Here is a 23,325-nt window from a genome sequence, read left to right as displayed (position 1 = left end):
AAGACAGAATATTTTACATCAAAAAGAGTCCTTTTGATAATTTGAAACTGGATATTATGAATATAAAATCCACATAGAAAACATAAACATTTACAAAGGATTTAGTGATATTTCTTTACGACCACTCAAAGAATTTTAAGAAGGCTAAATACACAGGATTTCTACTCCTTGTTGTCGTTTTCTTCCATTGTAGTCTGTATTTGACTAGAAGCTTCTACAACAATAGAGCTGACCAAATGTAAAGTGACTAGTGTCATATGGGGACCTGGATTGTTCCAGTAGCCAGACACTTCCCTCTCCCTGCTGGTTCTTTACAGTATCAGAGTTGTGAGAGGACTAAATAAGATCATGTGTGGTCAAGTTCAGCACATGGCCTGGCACATGGGAAATAGAACACAAATGCAAAGTCTTCTTATTGTTGGCTGTCTTTGGTTTCGAGCCCTGCACTCAGCAGAATTTATGGCTGTCAGACTAAATTCTAGAGAGGGTGAGTACTCCCCTCAATGTCTCCCAGTATCTTTATATAGCAGTGGTTTACTTGACAAAGTTTAGTTTTTCATGGAATATAGTAAAAGCCTCAATTAATTGGGAGGGGTCCCTTTATCTGAGTTAACATCTCCCAATGGCAAGGCTACATAATTTTTCTATGTATCCTTCTCCCTGCTCCCTACCAACACCCAGACTACACATAATTTCAGGGGCTAATAAAGCCCCAAAGAAGCCACTGCCAAGCAGGTTCTCTTCAAATAAACAAGACAGCAGATGCACTAGAGAAGAGCTGGAGAGGTGGCAGGGGTCGCAATAAGCAATTCCAGGAAAGATCACGAAGTGGAGGGGAAGGGACCCAGCTGGGATCCTTCTGATCCTTACTTTCCCAGCTTTCCTCGCAGCTGGCCAAGCCTACACCCAAAACCTCCCAACGTTTCTCAGGGAGCCTGAGGAGAGGGTGAAGTGCAAAGGCTCCTCCCACCTCCAAGATGCAAACATAGTCATCGAGGAATTCTCCTGTGAGTCCAGGCAGGGTGTGACACATCACCATTGTTAACACCTGCTTGGTTTTTGGTTTTTGGTTTTTGTTTTTAATCCTCACCAGACGACATGTTTATTGATTTTAGAGAGAGGGAAGAGGAGAGGGAGAGAGAAAGCAACATCAATCTTTTGCCTCTGGCACGCGCCCTGACTAGGGACCAAACCCACAACTCAGACATGTGCCCTGACCCCACCGCCTTTTGGTTTACAGGATGACACTCCAACCAACTGAGCCAACGCTGGCCACGGCACACACCTGCTTGTTTTAATTTTTGTTGCACAAAGGCATTTCGGAAGTCTACGATGTAGAGATTATGATTAAATCCTCCTGCTAATGCCTGGGTTTCTTGCCCGGTCTCAAGGCCATCTTCTTTTGAGCTTTGGTTCTTGCTGCACTTAACTGCTGTTGATGGAGAAGAGTATGAAGATGGCAGCTGAATATATCATCAAGCCTAGAAAATACCTTAGAAGTCAGTCATTTGGGAAAATCTTCAGGAAAAACCATTACTAAGTCTATACCTCTTTAAAAATAAAGTCACAGTTAATGAAGAGCTCATTTCTTTCCTTTACAAGAGTCATAATTGCGTCTCACATTTGCACATGTTGCTAATTAGGCCTTCTAAATTATTTAAATGGTAGTTTGTGGAATAAAAATGACAGTGGGGGTGAGTGGAAGGAGAAAAGGTAAAGAATGTTCATTTCACTTATATTTACTCAATTTTTCTTCAGTGCTTTTGGAACAATTTTTTTCATGTACAGAATTCCAGATTTTAATTCAAAGTAGTAACAAGATCCTGGTGTGAGAGAAAACAAATTTATTACATAAACAATGATATATAATCTAAAGTTTCATGTGAAAACTTCAAGTATAAATAAGGTATAAAAAATTAATATATGCAATTTAGATACTTTTATTAGTGTTAAATAATTCTAATACTCTGATTCTAGGCTGAGAATAGAAGACTACGTCTGACAATAGAGAAAATAATGTATGTTTAAACAAGACACTTCAAATGAAATGTTAGTAGTTTGATAACTTATCAAGTACTTACTGTGTTCTGAGCACAGTGCCTATCTCTTTATGTGCTTTGCATTATTTAATCCTCTCGGTAAGCATATGAGTAAACACTTTTACTTCCCATTTTTGAGAATATTTTTTCCTAATCAGTAGCCTGCAATTTGAAAATAAGTCAGTTAAGTCAGTTTTAGTCCAAAGTCTATGCATTTATAATGTCCGCAAGACTACATGGTCTACAAGGACAGGGACCAGTGTATTTTCTCTGCCGGCACATTTCATGTGTCCAGTAGATATTAGTGAATGAGTGTGTGTGTGTTTATAGTTCTAATTTTGTTACTAAAAGCCAAAAGGAGAAACACATACATTCGTAAACTCACAAAATTATTGTAATAAGTACTTTTTAAATGTTTTATACATTGCCCACTTCTACTCTTAAGTTTATTTTCAAGGAGAACCAAGGCCATTTTCCCACTTGCAAGGCCACTTTATCAAACTGCCCTATGTGCCTGAAGCTTTGTTTTGCAGTATTACTTTTTTCTCCCCAGTTTTCCCTTTCCCTTCCTCCCCCCTACTCTGCCCCCACTTCGGGGCTTGGTTCTGTGGCATTGCCCCAGGGAAGCACATGGCAGAGATGCCAGCAAGTCTTTCAGGTTTTCACTTTTTTAAAGGCCACATAGCCACTAACTAGGAAGAGGCCATGAGAACAGAAACATTCAAGAACAATCCATGAAAACTGAAAAATGACTCCTTGCTCACCAGTCCTTTTAACGTAGAGCTTTCTCATTTGTGACAATCTGGGGGAGAAAGAGAGGGAGGGTGTTCAGAGGCTTCAAACTCAGTGTTTGCCCACTAACCTGGAATAGCCTCATAATTGGAGATTAAGTTCACTTACACTAAATATAAAGAATAATATTGCTTCCCACGCAGATCTGTGAACTGAGATTCAATGTCCCAATTATTTTGCTCATGGGTTCCTCTTAAGAGTCAACCGCACGCGTTTCATTTTAAGCCACTGAAAAACTACCAATTTTTCTATTTCAATTGGCTAAAACGTCAAATTCACAAAATTGGTATAAGACCAAGAATTTATGTAGCCCAACTCCATTCTTTGACAAATTATACAAAAAAACAAAATAAGGTAAGGATTGATTTTCAAAGCTCACAAAGAGAAACCTCCACCATCTCTCCATCTCTAATGAAAATACAGGCCTCCCCCCGCCCCCCGTAACTAGCCAGAGTAATTTTAGAAAAAAGGGGCAGAACCACTCCCCTAAACTGCACCGAACAAAAAGTCCCAGTACATTCTGGAATGGTACTGAGGCCAATCCTGCCGCCAGCGGACCGCAGGCACCTTGCTCGGGCCAGGGTTGGTGGGTGCAGTATTTAGTTCGACCTCCTCTTCACTGACAAATTGGAAAGTTCCCCAATGAGAGACTCGCAGATGTAGGGGGCGTGGTCTCAAGGGGCGGAGAATTTGACGCCTTCCCTCTACAGACCCTCCCTCTTTGGTCCGCAGGGGCCATCGATCAAATGAACTACACCAATTAGCGGCGACAGTGCCCCCCTTTCCCCTCGCAGGAAGGCCCCGCCCTCCTATATATGACTCGGGAGGCTCGTCCAGGTCCCTTCGGCTCCGAGCTGACCCTGAGGAGGTTGGTGTCGTCTTTGCGGCACTGCGGAGCCCTCCACTCAGGACAGCTCCCCCTCCCCGGGCCTCTCCCCTCTTGCCCGCGAGTCTCCTCGCCTCGTAGGCCTCTTGGATCTGATAACGTGGGCTGAGGTGAGAGGAGGCCCGGGGAGGGTGATTACAGCAAAGGAGCCATATTCGCGACCAAGGTGAGCTGGGACTGCGGGGTGACCGGCGGTGGGGGGACGGGTAGGGGGAAAGTTTGGGGGCGCGGGGTCAGGGGTGAGCCTGGCCCGTGCCCTGTTCCTCGATTAGCTATCTCCCTGCGGTCAGCAACAAGTCCAGGCTAGTTTGAGCTGGGAGGGGCGGGGCCAGATCCGACCTGTCGCGGATCAGAGGGGTCTTAGCGTCAGCAGGCCAGGCCGGTCGGGTCCCGGGGGCCAGCACGGGGGCGAAGGACTTGAGCCCATAAAGTTAGTGGCTGTCCAACTCTAAAAGTCCCCTGCATTCCCGTCCTTCAGGTGGGTGGGGAGGGACGGTGTGTGTGCCAGGGCTTAGCATGTTCCCCGGGACATAAACGTGCGATATTAATAAGATTGCAGATTCCTCTTGCAGACTAGGTCAGCCTCCCGTCCCGTCTACGCGCTCCCTTAACACCCCTTAAGCTCCCTTTCCTAACACTAATAAAGCTTCACGGCTATTGAGCGCCCTGTGCCTGGCACTTTCCAAAACTACATGTCTTGTTTAGTCTTCACAGCCGAAGAGACAAATATTGTTGCATCATTTTACAGACGTAGAATTAAGCTCATTAATATTGTCCAATGTTGATTAGGCACCTACTGTATGCACTAAGCTCTATACCTACGTGGCCTCGTGTATTCCACAGGTCAGTGAAGTAGGTAATAACCTCATGCCCACTGTCGAGATGAGGAGCTAAGGACAAAGCAAATTAACGAACAGTTTACATTGTTAATATGTGGCAGAATATATACTACCATTTAATTTCAAAGTTTTGATATCCTGTCCTACAATTCAGTTATCTCTTGACAGTGAATGCCTTGACAAGTGTTTCTTGGAAGATTTGCAATTTTTTAAAAACAAGATAAAAACATCGGCTTATTGTCTAGGAACTCACAATTTAGGATGTGACCAACTGGTGGGGGCGGGGAGGGTGGGCACAACAGATGGCACTTTACTGTGACTTAGATTCATAGCAGTATTGGGGGAGGGGGAACATGTCATCCAGCACTTGGCACAGGACAATGCAGGAAGGGCTGGCTGTTCTTATCGTTTCTGGGCTTTGTTCTATATATAGATGATAGAGGTACTCACCACAACTGACTCTCAGAAACTGCTACACCAGCTGAATGCACTGTTGGAACAGGAGCAGAAATGTCAGCCAAAGGTCTGTGGCTTGAGACTAATTGAATCTGCACATGAGAAGGGCCTCAGGATGACTGCAAGACTAAGGGACTTTGAAGTAAAAGATCTTCTTAGTCTAACTCAGTTCTTTGGCTTCGACACAGAGACGTTTTCTCTAGCTGTGAATATACTGGACAGATTCCTGTCCAAAATGAAGGTATGTTTAAAGTTACATTACCCTGAGTATTTCTGAATTTTGCTCAATGTATTTTGAAGGTTGCTAGCTATGGATTGGTATTCATAAACTTGACCTTTTTTATTTTCAGAAGATAGACCAAACATTATGGAAATCTGTATACTGCAGATTTGATTAATACTTTTATTATAATCAAGAATAATGTATTTATTAGATTTAATATCTGACACTGAAAAATAGTCCTATATCAAAAAATTAATTGCAGTCTCCCTGTAGGAGAGTTGGCTGTTATTAAAAATCTTTCTTAATAGGTTGGATGTTTTCATTTGTATATTCTTTAAATTTTAAAAATGTGTTAGCAAAATGCTAGATTGTGATTAAGAATGAGAGGGTGGGTTTATTTCCCTTTCTTCTAATCCCATCAATCACTTGGTCAATAGAATATATAGATCTCCACTCAAAGATAAAATTCTAGTTGTTTTAGCCTTAGACCTACTCAAGACTTGCATATGTTTGACGGAGAAGCATTTATATTATCTCCTAAGTTGGATAAGCAGGACATTGGTATATCTTTCAGAGCTAGTTTAGTTGTTACAAATACATCTGCCTTCTCTGTGTGTCCATGGTCATTGGTGGATAATAAGATAATCTGACAAGTAGAATAAAACTCTTCTTTTAGTCCTTAGTACCTAACACAATATATCCTATGCAGGAGGAACTCAGCACTATATTTGTTCAATTAGATGGTTCAAGAAATTTGTTCAACAGACTAATTAGATAACTCTTTAGACAGCATGTACAGGGCATTACCTTTGACTCTATAAATGTTGCACAGAATAAATATATCTGTCCCTTAAGTATATTATAGTCTTACATGAGAATGTTTGTACCAATAACTATCCTACAATACAAGGCATAGTAAGAAAAGAAATTGCATTATGCCTCCAAAGGGGCACAAAGATATTGCTGAAGAGGAGGGTTTCCAAGAAGGGGAGAACACAAGCACTGGTAAAAGCTTCTTAAAGATTTATTTGACCTGCAACATTACAGTGGATAGAATTTTGAGTGTCTCTGTAGACCTTCAGAAAATGACAAATAACAGAACGTGGTAGTGGATAGAGCTTTAGAGTCAGAATGAAAGTTATGTGCTATAGTATTTTAAAACTATTTTACATATGTTACTACAGAGAAAACAAACAGCCTGGAAAAACAGAACATCCTGGAAAGAAATTTTGTGCATAAGCTGTAAGGTGTTTCAGACCTCATCTAAGCCTTTGACCAGTTAACTTCTTTGGTCCAACCAAAACACTGTGCTTTATGGTTCGTTCTATAGTGATTTTTTTAAAAAGTAAGAATTTTTATGTGCTGAACCCAAACATTATACTGGACAAACTTAGTCTAGTCACTCCAGTATTGGTTCCAAGTGGGGTACATAGGTTTGATAGGCCACAGTTGGTCTTGTTAATTCCTTCTGTTAACAAATATACCTCAAAGATACATTTTCATAACAGTGGGTCTGAGTTCTAGATTATCCTTTATGTTTTTCTTTAATTGAAATACAGACATGAGTTTATTGTCTCTTTAGGTACAGCCCAAGCACCTTGGGTGTGTTGGACTAAGCTGCTTTTACCTGGCTGTAAAATCAATAGAAGAGGAAAGGAATGTCCCATTGGCAAGTGACTTGATCCGCATAAGCCAGTATAGGTTCACAGTTTCAGACCTCATGAGAATGGAAAAGATCGTGTTGGAGAAGGTGTGTTGGAAAGTCAAAGCTACTACTGCCTTTCAATTTCTGCAACTCTATTTTTCGCTCATTCACGAGAACTTACCATTTGAAAGGTATGTGATCTTTGTTTCGAACCAAGGATATTTGAAAATCAGAATGGTATTGTCTAGATGATGCTTAAAATCAATATCCTGGGAAAATTCCTATCAAAGGAGCTGCAGCTCCTTGAGTTTCACTTCACTGTCCAGCAGAAATGAGACTTTCGTTGTCAGTAGCTTCTGGAAGTTATATGAAGGCTAATTCTTGGGACCAGAGGACATTTCAACCTTCATGTATGTTACCTTTTCTATTTATGGACTAGTTAACTTATAGAGCCTAGTAGGTACGCATCTAACACAGATTTAGGGGAAAAGGAACTTCAGTAGATGCAGAAATAGATTTATTAAAATTAAAAAAAACCCTGATAGTTGTGACATGATACTTTTTTTTTTGTTCCAAATCACTTAAAATTCACGTATGGCATCCTTAAGGAGTTCATGTCTCTGAAGGAAGGGGACTTGTTTACTTCAAATTATTTTCTATAAGTGTATATAAACATTAAAATTGACTCTTTTTCTAGAAAGTTGTCTTTTAACCAAATGTGAAATTATCTACATAAAATTAATCTCATTTTTTTTAAAGGAGGAATAGCCTTAATTTTGAAAGATTAGAAGCTCAACTTAAGGCATGCCACTGCAGGATCATATTTTCTAAAGCAAAGGTAAATATTTTATGTAAAGAGTAAACATATTTACATACCTGTTTTTATAGTCAACATTTGCTTTAAAATGTATCTTTTAGCCTTCTGTGTTGGCACTGTCTATCATCGCACTGGAGATCCAAGCACAGAAGTGTGTAGAGTTAACAGAAGAGGTAGAATGTCTTCAGAAACATTCCAAGGTATGTCAAGGTCATTCCTGTTAACAGCTGTAAAAGAGACTATAAACAACTTGTGCTATCTCCTGAAGTAAAATGAGGTATCATGTGTTTGAAACTTAAGTGGCTTATCTTTAAATATTTTTGATGAGGAAAGACATGTCAATAAGATTGCAATTATTACTTTAAATACTGTAGGACTTTTATTTAATAATTTTTAAAAATTTACGTACAGATAAATGGCAGAGATTTGACCTTCTGGCAAGAGCTCGTATCCAAGTGTTTAACTGAGTATTCATCAGATAAGTGTTCCAAGCCAAACGTTCAGAAGTTGAAATGGATTGTTTCTGGGCGAACTGCACGGCAACTGAAGCATAGTTACTACAGAATAACCCACCTTCCGACAATTCCTGAAACGGTTCCTTAATAGGTAAATTTGGTTCCTAGGTATTCTCCATATAGAGAAAATTTTCTAATGCTGTAATTTTCTTCTACAATTCATGAATTAAAAACTGAATTATCTTCAAAATAAACAAGATGGAGTAGGACTAGCCAAGGGCTAAATCACTGATCTAGTCAGGTAATATTCTAGGGCATTAACTACATTTAAGGTGTAACATCCTAACGGTAAGGAATTATCTAACTTTTGATATTGTACGTTAGCCATTTCATTAAATTATCAGCTTAGAAAACAGCATCCTCTTTAGTAACCTGAATTTTAAAAGGAGCACTAAAACAGCAATTTTTAATTGCACATCATTTTGCATTATGTAGACTCAAGCTCTGGCTCATTTAGTTAAACAAGCCTGAGTAAGACAGCAGGACCACAAGTTTGAACCATAAGTGAACTGATTTGAAACTGTTTGCTTATAAGCAAAATCAGTATGATCTTGGATGTTGTATCTAAAGAAAAAAATAAGTTATGGCAGATGGTCTTCACATTGGGTGTTTGAAAACCACCAGGATCTCTATACTTCGTACGACTGCTATAGCAGTTTGAATACTGGAAAGTAGGTACATGCCCAGTTGTCACTGACATACATGTTCTTGCCAACTAAATTTAATTCACAGTGATGATTTAACTCTTTTCCTATTTAAAACTAAATGTTAACATTTAACACACCTACATTTGACATGAATATGAGTCTTACATATAAGCAGTAAATCATTTTTAACAGGAATACTTATGTTTGGCAAATGTCTGCTAACTTGATTTTTTGTTTGTTTAAATAGGATAATTGCAGCAACAAAAGCTCTTCCCTGGAGCCATTCTCCATGATCCTGAAGTATGGATTCCATGTTACAGTGGATTTAAGCTGTGCATCCTCAAAACATCACAACTTGATTAGCATTGATGTCCTCAGATTTGGGAAAACTGCCTAGTTAACATTACGCTATAGTGGAATTATGCTTAAATTGGAATTCATCTGAGGCATACAAACAATGCCAAGAACATAATGTGAAATGTTAATAAGTCTGGGAAGGTAAACTGTTAATCTTCATTCCTAACATTGATCCAACTTTCCATATTGGGTCAGTCTATTTCAGTGCTATTAAAAATGAAAACCTACTTAATTTAAATTTTGAATGATGAGGTTTACATCAACACCAACATTTCACAAATGCACCTAGAAGACATGATAAGGGTCACTATTTTAAGCAGTGAAAATGGTTTCTTAGCATCCATAACACAATAGATTATCCAGAGATGTGGACTTCATTGCTTCGTGCGACTTAACATTTAAATTTGAGGGCATTTTATATGAAGCGAAACTACACACCTAGTAATTTTGGCATATTAATTTATCTTTAATGTTCTTCCTAGAAAACAGGTGACATTTGTGTCCAGGAAAATTTTTTACACAAAATCTGTTTCAATATGGTCCCATTGAGAAGATGTTTTATTGTATTAGTGACTCAAAATAAATTAATATCACTCCGAAACTTGCTAATTTAACACTCCAGAAGTTTTTACTAAGGACTGTTTTTATAAAACTGCCATTGCTTCTAATTTAGAATTGTGTTCAAAAAGGAAGGGAATATACTTTCACTAACTTCCTCTACTGTGCAAACCAAAACGCCTAAGTAAATGCACATCTTCATAGTCATGACGCTGCTGAGATCGGGTTCAGGATTTTCTAGTAAGTCAGTGAACATAAAGAGGTCTGCAGTGCTAACAGTGTCACGGATCGTACTCAGTGCAGTGTGTAGCCGGGGCCCATCCAGGATGACTGTACCCAATTTTGACATCATGTTATGGATAACCATATACTGTAAAATAAACCAAAGAACCACAGTATATCTTATAGTTTTGTAAACAATGTTTTGTGGATAATCTCAGTTTTCCCAAAAGGCTGATACATTTCAATATTTTGATGACATCTGTGTTAATTTTGAGTTGGCAGAGGTAACCTAACCAACTACCATTATGCTTTGGTATTAAGGGATATACATTTTAATAAAGTAACTGAAATGCATTTCTTTGCTGGGTGGTTTTCTGTTTGTTTCTCTTCTGATTCAAGAAACTATTTTGGCAATGTGATGGCAAAACCACAATAAAGAGCTATCTCTACTGCATCTGTTTAAATTTAGCACTAAAGATGTATGGTAGCAGAAAAAAAATCTCTTTAATAGTATGGCCATTACTCAAATGGTTTTTTAAAATAGGCACATGATGACAAATATGCTTAATGTGCACTTAAAATTGATTTTTATACACTGGTTATCATTTAGATTTATCACTATTAATGGATATACTTAGTACCACTTCACCCTTAGATTCAGCCCACCTGAAGTTTTGTTCACACCCTCTTTACCTAATTAAACGACATTCCTGATGGTGGCTGGTGACAGGTAACTGCCAAGTGTTGGGTTAGTTTGTTTAGATCAATTAACTGGTAATTATTGAATGAAAATATATAGTTTTGAACTGTTCATGCTTAAACCATCCAAAGTGGATACGGCAACGAATTACTGAAGAAGAAAAACTTGTCTCCTTTTGCACTTAACTCAGATTAGATACTTAATAAACCCTCTTTTCACAAGTGTTATTTTTAAAAAGGTACATGAACCTTATCTGTATTTCCTTTTATGCAACCTACTATCTAAAAAATAGACATTTCTGATCTAATATTTGTGATTAGCAATGATAGCTTCTACTATCATGTACTATTGTCAGATATTTTATATGAATCATTTCATATAATCCTCCAAAGTGTATGAAGTTAACCCAATTTACAAATGAGCTAGAGCCACAGGTAAGGTAGTGATGAGCTCAAGGTCACATCAAATCCAGGCTATGAGCATTACCTCCCAAAAGAGAAGGTTAAATGGACCCATGAAATTGTATAATTTCCAATCAAAACTGACCACGCTATGTATCATGTAGTCTGGCCGTATTAATTTCAGTGCTACCATCACGATCAACACTCAAGAATCATTTTCCCTATTTTATACTAACAGTAATTTTTATAAAATGTGTTACTGCTTACTCTGTGTGAAACTTGTAACCTTTCATAAACCAAAAACAGGAAACATAAATAATATGAATTAAAAGTTAAGTCAATTTTTAAATATTAATTCAACAAAGTAAATTGAGAAGCAATCAAAATGGCCTGGTATAAAGAGGGACATTAAATAATGAGAAAATAACCAAGTCACCATGAAGACATGATAATCCTTAATATGTATGTACCTAACGTCAGAGCTTAAAAATACAGCACTGAAAGGGAAAATGGACAGAGCTTCATTTGCAGTTGGAGACTTAAACACGCCTCTTGGTAATCTACAGAACCACTACTGGAAAATTTACACAGACTTGGAAGAATGGAATAATACAACCAATTGGACTACGTGATATAAAAACTTCATCCTAAAACAGAATAGGCATTCTTTTCAAGTGCACATGGAACTCTCACCAACCATATACTGGGTCACAAAATAAAACTTAAAAAGAACTTGCCCCGACCATTGGCTCGGTTGGACAATGTCCCGCAAAGCAAAAGGTTGTCGGTACGATCCCTGGTCTGAGGACGTGCCTTGGTTGCAGGTTTGCTCCCCCATCATGGCATGTACTAAAGGCAACCGACCTATGTTTCTCTTGCACATCAATTTTTCTCTTCCTCTCTTTCTCCCCTCCTTCCCCCCTCAAAATAAATAAAATCTAAAACAAAAAAAATTTTTAAAGAAACTTAAATCATACAAGTATGTTCTCTGACCATAAGCCAGAAATCAATAGCAGATAAAGGGAAAATCTCCAAACACTTGGAAATTAAACGACAGACTTCTAAACAGTGCATGTCTCTAAGGGGAAGTCCCAAGAGAAACATTTTGAACTCAACGAAAATGGAAATACCAAAATGTATGGAATGCAGCTAAACCGGCGCTTAGAGACTAATGCATAGTAACTGCTTTTATTAAGGGGAAAAAAAAAAGTCTCAGATCAATAATCTAAGCTTCCATTTTAAGAAATTAGAAAAAGAACAAATTAAAACCAAAGCGAGCAGAAGGGGTAAAGTCATAAAGAAAGGAGGGTGGAAAATAAAATGAACTGAAACAAAATAAGAAAAATCAAAATTAAAACTATATAGTTCTTTGAAAAGAGGAATATAATTGATAAACCTCTAGAAAGATTAACAAAAATGACAGAAATAACCAACACTAGGATTGAAAGAGATACTACTATAGACTAAAAAACATTAAAAGGACTTTGAGGAAATGGGACAGAAACAACTCTATGCACATAGATGAGATAAATCAATCCTGGAACCCATGAACTACCAAAGCTTAATAAAATAAACTAGATAACCAAATAAGTTCTGTAATTATTTTTTAAAATTGACCCATAATATAAAATCTTACTGACAAATCCCGAACAACATTTAAAAAAGACTTAAATTCTACAAATCTCTTCCAGCAAGTAGGAGAATCACTCCCAACTCATAAGGCCAGCATTACCCTGATACCAAACCAAGATAAAAATACAAAAACAAAACAAAAACAAAAAACCTATTAACTAATATCCCAAATGAAGAGACAAAAATCCTCAACAAACAAATTCAGATATATAAGCACAATAATACTCCATGACCAAGTTTGGGATGCGGCAAGATATAAAATGGCTCAAAATTTTAGAGTCAATCAATATAATCCTCCATATTATCAGTCTAAAGATAAGACTGTCAGCCAAATTCTCAAAAGAAAAAGCTAAAGGAGTTCATCATCACCAAACCATTACTTTAATGAAATGTTAAAGGACTTATTTAAGAAAAAGATCAAAACTATGAACAATAAAATGGCAAGAAATACATATCTATCAACCACTGAATTTAAAAAACCAACTAGGCAAACAAAAATACAGACAGAATCATGGAATACAGAGGGCGTTCTGATGGTTGCCAGATGGGAGTGTGGGGGAATGAGAAAAAAGGTCAGGGAAAGTATAAATAGGTAGTTACAGCATAGCCATGGGGATGTAAAGTACAGTACAGGAAATGGAGTAGCCAAAGAACTTATATCTGTGACCTAAGATACGAACAAAGGTGTGGGGGTTGCCTGAGGGAGTCGGGGGTGCTGGGTCGAGGGGTACAAAGGGGGAAAAAATTGGGACAACCCTAATAGCATAATCAATAAAACTTAATTTTTAACAAAACATATGATTGAATCAATTGATATCCACCTCCACCCCCCAAAGAAAAGAATTCTGAGAACATTCAAATCCACTCATGAGAAAAATTCAGGAATTAATAGACGAGAACTTCCTCAGTGTGATAGTGGTCATCTATAAAAATCTACAGCTAACATAACACTGAGTGGTAAAAGACTTAATGTTCTAGAAACCAGCATCAAGAGCAAGAAAGGATGGCTGTTTTCACCTTTTGTAACAAGTGCAATGAAACAAGAAAAAGAAATAAAAGACCTATAGACTAGAACAGACAAAAATCAACCTGTTCTCATTTGCAGTTTATGCAGAAAATCCCAAGGAGTGAACAACAAACACTTCTTACCACTAATAAATGTGTTTAGCAAGATCACAAAATACAAGGTCAACAACAACAACAAAAAAATCAAACATATCTCTATACACTAGCAATTAGAAACTGAAATTTCAAAAAAAAAAAATCATTTACAACTCCAGGAAACACTTAAAAATAAATGTAACAGAAAATATGTAAGTTGCATGAGCTGAAAACCACAAAATGCTGATGACTGAAATCAAGAAATCCTAAAGGCAGAGGCACTCCATGTCGATGGGCTAGAGGAGTTACATGCTATTCCCATGAAAACCCTGGAACTTTTTGTATAATAGATATGGACAATCAGTTTAGCTGATTTTAAACTTTATACAGAAAAGCACAGAAACTTAAAATAGCCAAAACTATTTTGAAAAAAAATTAAGTTGAAAGAATCATGCTACCCAATTTTGACTTCTTATAAAGCTGTAACTATCAAGGCAGTGTGGTATTGGCAAAGGGACAGAGGTCAATGGAATAGAATGGAGATCAAAGAAACCCATATAAATAGCAAATGATATAGAACAAAAGTTACAAAACAATTTAATGGCGCTAGTCTTTTCAACAAATGATATAAAAACACATGGACATCCATATGCAAAAAAATGAACCTCCACCTATATTTCACAGCTTATACAAAAAATAACTTAAAGTAGGTCACTAATCTAAATGTAAAACAAAATTATAAATCTTTTAGAAGAAAACACTGGAAAAAATCCTTATAACCTGGGATTATGCAGCATTCTCAGACATTAATGCCAAAAGCATGATGAATTAGACTCCATCAAAACTGAAAGCATTCATGCTTCAAAAGACACCACCAAGAAAGTTAAAAAAAAGAAAAGAAAAAAAATGCAAATCTCATTTCTGATCGGGGACTTGTATCCAATATATATATACATATATCTCCTCTTAAAATTCAATTTAAAAAAACCCAGATAACCCAATTCAAAAAACCAGAAGGGTCTGAATAAACATTTCCCCAAAGAAGATGCACAAATGGTAAATAAGAAGAAAAGATACTCAATATAATTACACAGGAAAACTCAAATTTAAACCACAATATGCTAGCACTTCACGTCCACTGGTATGGCTAGAATCAAAAAGTCACATAACAAAAATGTGGAGAAACTGGAATTTCCATACACTAGTGGTGAGAACGTGAAATGGTGTTGGAACAATCTAGCAATTCCTCAAAGTATTAAACCTAAAGTTTCCACATAACTTGAAATTCGACTCCTAGGTAAGAAATGAAAATATATCTGCACATAAAAACTTGTACTTTAATGTTTATGACAGCATTACTAATAATAGCCAAAAGGTAGAAACCTCCCAAATATCCATCAACTAGCCATACATACAAAAAAATAAAGCACTGGCATGTAACGTGGGAAAAACCTCTAAAACACTATGCTATGTGGAAGAAGCCAGCAAACAAAAGACCACGTATTATGATTTCATATATACGAAGTGTCCAGAACAGGGAAATATGAGATGGAAGTAATTTAGTGGATGCTTGGGGCAGGAACTGGGGGTAGGGTAATGGCTAAAAGGTACAGGGTTTCTTTCGAGGTAATGAAAATGAAAATTGATCACGGTGATGGTTACATATGTGACCTTCCTAAAAGCCGCTGAATTATACACTTTAAATGGGTGAAGTGTACATGTACAGTATGTGTATTATACCTTAATAAAACTGTTTTTAAAAAAGGTTATTCATGATTCCATTTATATAAACTCCTTGAAAAGACAAATCTAGCATGAAGTAATTTTTGGAATTGAACTGCTCAATCTCCTGATTTTTGAGGAATCACCTCTCTCTACATGTTAAAATTCACAAAACTACGAACAAAATAATTAATTTTACTTTGTTAATTCAGAATATAAAATTTTTTTAAATGTCAAAATGAGAAGCCAATCAAAAGTAAAAAGCCTCTTCCCCCACAATTCATTCCTGAAGTTCATGGGTAACCTAAACAAGATTAGAGATCTTGCCAAAGGGTATGGCTGGGCTGAAGTGGCCCAGAGTTGGGGGTTAGGGTCCAAGCAGGTGAGAAGGATGCCACTGTTTGGCACAGGGTACTGGAGCCTAAACAGAGTGAGGAAGGCATTCATTCATGGGAACACGGCCCAGAGCATGGAATCAAGTATATTAGACTATAGAATCAGGTTTCTCGCTGCTGTTGAAAGGAGTTACATAGACAGAAAACAAAAATGACCCCGTGAGATGGGAAATGAAAGTTTAGGAGTGAACTCAGGGTTTTCGATACATATAAATACAGATGTAAATGTATGCACTGTATACACATCAATAGCAATTGCTCACTGGCACACAGATCTTGACTTCTAAACACCACTCTCCACTAATGAGAACCAGGATTTCTTGGAAAAATGGCTGATTCTTGGGCTAGGGAAGGAAAAGCATAATAAACCTGGTATATTGTGTGACAGATAAGAAACTGCTCAAATACTGATGGAAACATGTCAAAAGGACATAGAAGTCACTGGTCTGGCACTGACCGAATCTAGAAAAAATTTTGAGCGTCGAAATAATGGGAATAATAGATTTTTAACTCACTGAATAAAGTAGGAAATTATGACTCTAAAAATTTGATGAGAAACAAGGTAGTATTTTGAAACTACCTTCCACGAAGTACTTAACAAAAAAAAAAAAAAAAAAAAGGAGTAGATTTACAATGGGGAAGGCTGGCAGATACCACTTTTAAGTCATCACCACCAGAAAAATAATAAATTGAAATTATTAACTCATGATAGTATGCAATAAGAACACAGCATAACTTCTTTAATATTCCTGCCAAAGAAGCAAAACCTGATTCTAATAATGAATACCAGACAATATTCAAAATGAAGAATACTGTAAAAAAAATTACCCTGTAATCTTCTAAAGTGCCAAGGTTGTAAAAGTCAAGGAAAAAATGAGGACCTGTTCCAGATTTAAGAAGACTAAAGACATGTGACAACTAAAACAAAAACATGATTCTGACTGCATTCTTTTGCTATAAAACACTTTACTGTGACAACTGAACTTGAATGGAATGAAGGTCAAAGGGTTAGACGGTCATAACATGTGAATGCTTGTTTCTTGATTTTAATGGTTCTACCATATTTACATGTAAGAGCATTTCCTTTCAAGGAAATACACGCTAAGGTACTAAGATAACTAGGCATCATGCCATCAACTTACACACAAATGGTTCAGAAAAATAAAGAACAACACCTCTGTCTTCTAACTTTTCTGTACATTTGAGATTGTTTAAAATTTATTTTTAAATTAAAAAGGAGATAAAAAGGATAAAATAAAATTTCAAGACAATTCTTACCTCTATATCTTAATCACTAAGTATCAAAATGTCACTGATTTATAATCACTGACCATAATTTGGTCTTTGTCACTAACAATGCACTTGCCCAATAACCATCTTCACCTCATCAAATCTTTTGTTAATTAACCATTTCTTAACTTCTTGACATAAAGTGATCTCTCAAGAGATAATATACTCATTCAGAGATTTTCATTAACTGTTAAAATTAACTTACTCAGAATATAGTTGTAGATTTTTTCCTTTCCTAAAATTTTTTTCAGTGATATAATTTCCTTGTGTGAACTGGTTACTTAGACAAGGGGTACACAATTCCTATTTAGAAAAGTTTATTGAACATTATTCCTTCATCATACTTACTAAAAGAAAAAAACTTAATTTTCCCTGAAGGCAACCTGTCATTTCATATGATCTATAACCTGTTTTTGTATTAAAAATATAGATTAAATATGAAATTAGCAAAATGCAGCATTTGAAACTTCATGCTGAGCAAAAACAAGTCCAAAAAAAGTTACCATATATCAGCAAATAGTTCCCACAGTATTTAAGGTATTTTCTATGTAAATCATATTTGAATGCAATTTTTAGAACCATATTTAAGTGTATTTTGCAATTTGTTAACTGTAGGCATCCATACTTTTCTTCCACCACATAATCTGTTTCTTTATCAAGTTGGCAACATATGATAGAGTCCACAGAATGCAGCAAAAAAGCAGCAGTTATTTCTCGAGATTTGAGAAATCTGGTCCACCTTTAGTGTAGTTTCCTGAGATTTCTGCTCCACTGAAGTCAAAACCAGGATTCTAAAAGGTATGAAAAAATTTATGATAAAACTTATAAGGAAAAATGTAAGCAACCCAAAAGGAAAACAGTAAAAAGAGATGAACTGGCAAGTGACAAAAAAAGGAAATCTAAATGGCCATTAAATATGTAAAAATTTACCAAACTTCACTGTAAAACACCAAAATAGAACTTAAAACTGCAGAGTATTTTTCAATTTTCAGACTTATAAATGTTTAGAAGATTCAATACACATATTACAATGTTGACAAGTGTATGGACAAACACATACCTTATTATCAGTGTAGAAACTGATTTTAATAGCTAGCATTTTTTTGAGACCTTACTATATGCCAGGTAGGGTTCTGAGAGCTACACATACATCAACATAGTTAATCCTCTTAACAATCCTATGAAGTAAGCATTACCTCAGGCTTTAGTCTTTTTGGAGGGCATTTTATTTATTCAACAAACATTTACTGAGTCCCTACTGTCTGGAAGACACCATTAGAGGTGTGTGTAATTCAGGAGTGAACAGACAAAGATCCCTGCTTCCGTGGAGCTTACACTTGAACAGGAGACAATAATAAACCATGAAGTTATCTAGTGCAAGAGTCAGCAAACTTTTCTATCAAGAGCCAGGTAGTAAATATTTTAGGCTCTGAACACTACAGAGTCTCTGTCATAGCTATTCAATTCTGTTGCAATTATGAAAGACAATACACAAACGAATGAGCACAGCAGTGTTCCATAAAATTTTGTTTCAGAAACAGGCAGTAGGCTGGACTTGACCCATGGACCATGTTTGCAGGCCCCTGTCTAGTGTATTAAAAGTTGGTATCCAGTATGTTAAAAGTGCTATAGAGAAAAAGAAAGTAGGGCAGAATAAGGTAAATGAAGAATCTACAGTATTTAAATGGAATGATCAAGACTCAAAGAATGCTCATTGAGCAATGACTTGAGAGCAGTAAAGTTAGGCAAGCTTTGGGAAAAGGGCACCGAAGTGAAAAGAACAGAAAAGGAATGGCTTAACGTGTTTAAGGAACAGCAAGCAAGGCCTGCACAGCCAGAGCAGAATGAGCCGGGAGGCCATCAGCAGGAGAGGAGGTGCAGAGGCTCATGGAAGACCAGGGCAGACCGGGCCTTGCGGGAGACCTTGTCCTGTACTAGTGTGAAACAGTCCTGGGAAGAGGAGTGAGATAATCTGACCTGCATTTTAAAAGGGCTGCTCTAGCTGCTCCCGAGAGCTCTGCAGCCTGGCGCAGGTAGAAGGGAAGAGAACAACTCGGTTACTGGAGCAGTCTAGACAGGACATTAGAGGCGGTCCAGATCAGAGTGGCAGTGGCGGCACCAGTAAGGTTTCCTGACAAAATGCATAGGGTCTACGAGACGGACAGGAGTGGAGGACGATTCCTCAATTGTTATTTGGTTTGAACAACTTGTGTCCATCAACGGAAATGAGAAGGCTAGACACAGAACAAATGTGGGAGGGAAGTTAAAAACTTCATGTTGGACGTGCTAAGTTTAAAGTTTGTCATGCGGAGATGTTGAATAGGTAATTGGATATGCGAGTCCAAAATTCAGGAGAAAAGTCTAGGCTAGAGATACACATTTGGAAAACACTGTAGAGGGACATTATCCAGGAAAACTGTAACAATGCTTTGATGCAGTAATTCTTCTCCTACATATCCTAAAGGAATGCATGAAGAGTTTTATTGAGATGAAAGCACAAAATTTGTTTGAAATAGCAGACATAAATGGAGAAATCTAAATCTTATCAAATGAGAACAGCTAAATATTACAATATAGTCAAACTAGAAAACACTCTGATGCAGGTAAAGAAATGTTTTATCTCTATGTACTAATACGAGGACCCAAAACATAGTATTAAAAAAGAAACATGAGTCCTGGCTAATGTTGCTCACTGGACTGAGTGCCAACCTGCACACTGAAAGTTCACCAGTTCGATTCCTGGTCAGGGCACATGCCTGGGCTGTGGGCAGGGTCCCAGTTGGGGGCATGCGAGAGGCAGCCAGGCAACCGATCAATGTATATTGCACACATCGATGTTTCTCTCCCTCTCTTTCTCCTGCCTTTCCCTCTCTCTAAAAATAAATTTTAAAAATCGTTTTAAAAAAAATTTTTTAATTTAAAAAGAAACATGAACAACATACACAGTATGAGTCTCTATGTCAAAAATAAAACAAGCCAATATACTGACGAGATGAGATTTAGACAGAGGCACAGAATGCAGAGATGTTGGTTAAGGGGCCTTTTACTTTTTTATACTATGTAAGTCTATACTGATTGAGTTTTTATGAGTTTATTCATATAGTACTGATTTACACTAAGTGAATTTAAGCTTAGAAATCATAATGTAAATTCTCAAGAAAATTTTTTAAAAAATCAAATACCTAAAAAGGCATTTTTCCAGTAATTTATTTTTTAAAATTCCTCTACAGAACTTTTGTAATTTTTATAATCTCATGTGTTTTAGTTTCAAAAGTAATTATGTCTATGTTTTTAAGATGTTTACACATATCATACATTTATCTGACTTACTTCTTTCTGGAATCTCTCTAATGTAAGTTTTCTCTGCATTTGGTCTTGCACCCAAGGATCAGCTGCATATTCAGATTCTAGAAGAGAAGTCCAACAATTTGCTGCATCTCTCTTTGTCTTTGTAAGAACAATACGAACCATTTTTCTATCCTCTAAACAAACAAAAATCACAAAGAAATTAGAGTTCATTATTAAATTATATATTTTCAAAAAACCCATTAGGCAGCCCTGACATACAACTGCTGTTAATACATTTCTATTACTTTATCTTCCAAAGCTGGAAGGACAAAACACTTAATATAACAGCGAGAACAAACTAAGTTCCAACACAAAATTAATTTTTAAAAAAACTCTAAGACTTGTAACAGATTACCCTTACCCAAAGTCCACGTTCCCTCATCAGCTATTGTAGAATCAAAGAGCTTGCCCTGAAAAATAAACATAAAAGGTACTAAAAATATAGAAACTTCATTTAATTTTCACAAAACCTTCATGATTTAAGACCGACCTAATTTTCTACCTAATCCACATGTAATTGTCTCATTTGGTTAGAAAAGGGAGACAAAATTTTGTATCATTTCAACACATGGATAAGTGCTCAGCCCTAAGTTTCTTCCTAACAAGTGAAAGGAAACCCAGTTAACACTGCTTGGAGAATTTACTATGATAAAGAATACAGGGCTCTACGAAAAGATCAGGGCTCCTTAATTTTTAGAAGATGAAGAAATACTACTGATCACTGATTAGACAAATACAAAATTTATATCTGAAATTAATTAAAATATTATTTTATTAACTAAAATAAATTACAAGAGCTCTCCTGATGAAAGTAAGAAGAAATGTCTTTCAGTGTAAACTAAAAACTCGCTCAACCTCTTTGTTGTGCAATTTAACATTAAAAAATTATTTTAGTACATTCTATACATCTGAATCAGATTAGTTGTTTCTGTTTGGTTTTTTTTTTCAGAAACTCAATTTTAAGGAAGAAGCGAAATGTACATTAAATGAATGCATCTGCTGAAACCCATTTTGATTTGCTGCTTGCCAAATGTTTTTGAAAACATCATGTTAAAAAAAGGATACATTCTTTTTTTTTCATATATCAATACTTGTCTCTACTGGTCTAAATGTACATCTAATATCCTAGAGTTAAAAATTATCGCTAAATTCCCCGATTATTGGAATTACTATGGTAAATTTGAATTGTAATCTTAAACCACTGTTCAAGAAATTATGAACTACACAAATATTCAGAAAGGTCATTTAGATCCAAGCTGATATAAATCAATGTCTTTCACATGAGTCTTCCTTTTCTCAAAAGCACTCAAAGCACTTCCATAGAAAATACTAATAGCTACCATGTCCTATGTGCTTATTACAGAGGAGGCACTACTCCAAGCTCTTCATTCACATGGATACCATGGTATGCTCAAAACAGTCCTATAGAAAAGATACTGTGATTACTTAACTTTTTGGATAAACCTTAGACACTCTGAAGAATTTCTTGCCCGAGATTAAAAAACTAGAAAGGTGGCAGAACCGGGTAACCTACCAAGTAGACTTCACCGTGCTGTCAAACATCGTGGTCATGTAATCTAAGAAAGGAATCTAACTTCGACTTAATTGAATTGTAAAGCTTAATAGGGCAAAAGTGGATCCCAAACCCAAAGGGTGCTGGTGAGAATAAAAGGGGTATTGTTTTCTTCACACACCCCTTGACCAACTGCTTAGCCACTCCAAACAAGCAGAATTTCTCTAATTTTTAGGTGAGAAAAGTCACGTGACATCATCTCTGAATCCTCATCCCGTTATCCTTACCCTTGACTGTCTGCTTTCCTATAACTGCCTAAACATCTATTATTTTAGGTTTTTGTGCCTCCCTGCTTGCCGTAACCTGAGTGCAGGCACCGTTTGTCTCATTCGACGCGGTCCTCCCAGCACTTAGGGCGGTGCCGGGAAGAGTGTATGGAATATAAATACTTGTTTCTTTAGCGATCTAATTACGCTATTCTCAGCTGAAGACCCCAAAACGAACAACAGAAAGAGATTCATTTGGTTTAGAAATAAAGTCAGAAAAACGGGCTCCTCAAATTTCCACGTCAACTCAGGACTGGCCCTGGAGGTGGGGTCTCAGACCAGACCAAAATCAGGCCAATTTTACCGCTCTTTCGTCCAGCCAGAAAAAACCAACGGCCTTCCAACACTTTTCCTACGGAAACCATGAACCGTAGGGCTCGGGGATTTGGGGGGAGGCCTCGAAGAAACTGGGCGCAAGCCACGACCTGCCGCTACCTTGAGGATCTCGCGGCCACCCACAGCCAGCGACACATGCCGGCTCTGCAGATCGCACCGGATATCTTGGGCGCGAGTGCCTGGCGGTACCCGAACTTCAATGAACACCTCCTCCAAGGTCTGGTACCACTGGCCCCACGGCGTCCCGCATGGAACCACCCCACTGCGCTCCTCAAACGGGGCCGACATGCTCCAGTCGCCTCCCGGCGGCAGCTGCACTAAGCGAGTTGAGCGCGTGCGCCGAATCCCCACGCTCAGGCCCCGCCCCGGCCCGCCGCTCGGGTCACTACTCATGCGCAGAAATTTAAGCTGCGGTCTCAAGAGTGTTTGATTTTCCCTTTCAATGGCTACTTAGGGCACTGGCAGGACCCAACTTGAAATAACTGACATCCAGAAAAGATTACATCCAAGGAATGGTGGGAGAGGGTTGGAATCAACAAAGCTGGAACTCACTGCATCTCCATCC

The 23,325-nt window shown here is 37.3% G+C and overlaps 2 protein-coding genes across 3 annotated transcripts; one reads left to right on the top strand and one right to left on the bottom strand.

Moving 5' to 3' along the window:
* Positions 1 to 3,648: 3,648 nt before the first annotated feature.
* CCNG1 (cyclin G1) lies at positions 3,649 to 10,350 on the top strand. The gene is made up of 7 exons (XM_054568081.1): positions 3,649 to 3,883; positions 4,990 to 5,253; positions 6,818 to 7,071; positions 7,640 to 7,718; positions 7,799 to 7,897; positions 8,109 to 8,303; positions 9,107 to 10,350. The coding sequence occupies exons 2-6, from the start codon at positions 4,990 to 4,992 to the stop codon at positions 8,298 to 8,300; spliced, it is 888 nt and encodes a 295-aa protein (XP_054424056.1). The 5' UTR covers positions 3,649 to 3,883; the 3' UTR covers positions 8,301 to 8,303; positions 9,107 to 10,350.
* Positions 10,351 to 17,136: 6,786 nt separating this feature from the next.
* NUDCD2 (NudC domain containing 2) lies at positions 17,137 to 23,073 on the bottom strand. 2 transcript variants are annotated; one of them, XM_054568083.1, is made up of 4 exons: positions 22,860 to 23,073; positions 20,947 to 20,995; positions 20,568 to 20,719; positions 17,137 to 18,028 (listed from the first exon to the last, which is right to left on the bottom strand). In XM_054568083.1, exons 1-4 carry the CDS (start codon positions 23,046 to 23,048, stop codon positions 17,945 to 17,947), a joined length of 474 nt encoding a protein of 157 aa, XP_054424058.1. In that variant the 5' UTR covers positions 23,049 to 23,073; the 3' UTR covers positions 17,137 to 17,944. The 2 variants fall into 2 exon arrangements, with proteins under 2 accessions (XP_054424058.1, XP_054424059.1); XM_054568084.1 differs by having other exon boundaries at positions 20,568 to 20,644.
* Positions 23,074 to 23,325: the final 252 nt, after the last annotated feature.

This window comes from Pteronotus mesoamericanus, unplaced genomic scaffold, assembly GCF_021234165.1.
Source record: "Pteronotus mesoamericanus isolate MK-2021 breed Mesoamerican mustached bat unplaced genomic scaffold, CSHL_Meso_final contig_2, whole genome shotgun sequence".
NCBI lineage: Eukaryota > Metazoa > Chordata > Mammalia > Chiroptera > Mormoopidae > Pteronotus > Pteronotus mesoamericanus.
Note: the sequence above shows the minus strand (reverse complement) of the source record. Positions and strands in the feature narration are given on the sequence as shown.

Coding starts and splice junctions, on each gene's coding strand:
- CCNG1 (XM_054568081.1), top strand. CDS start 4,990: ATGATAGAGGTACTCACCACAACTGACTCTCAGAAACTGCTACACCAG. Junction 5,254..6,817: donor GATTCCTGTCCAAAATGAAG/GTATGTTTAAAG, acceptor TTGTCTCTTTAG/GTACAGCCCAAGCACCTTGG. Junction 7,072..7,639: donor GAGAACTTACCATTTGAAAG/GTATGTGATCTT, acceptor TTTTTTTTAAAG/GAGGAATAGCCTTAATTTTG.
- NUDCD2 (XM_054568083.1), bottom strand. CDS start 23,048: ATGTCGGCCCCGTTTGAGGAGCGCAGTGGGGTGGTTCCATGCGGGACG. Junction 20,720..20,946: donor TGAGGGAACGTGGACTTTGG/GTAAGGGTAATC, acceptor TTGTTTGTTTAG/AGGATAGAAAAATGGTTCGT. Junction 18,029..20,567: donor TAGAGAGATTCCAGAAAGAA/GTAAGTCAGATA, acceptor CATACCTTTTAG/AATCCTGGTTTTGACTTCAG.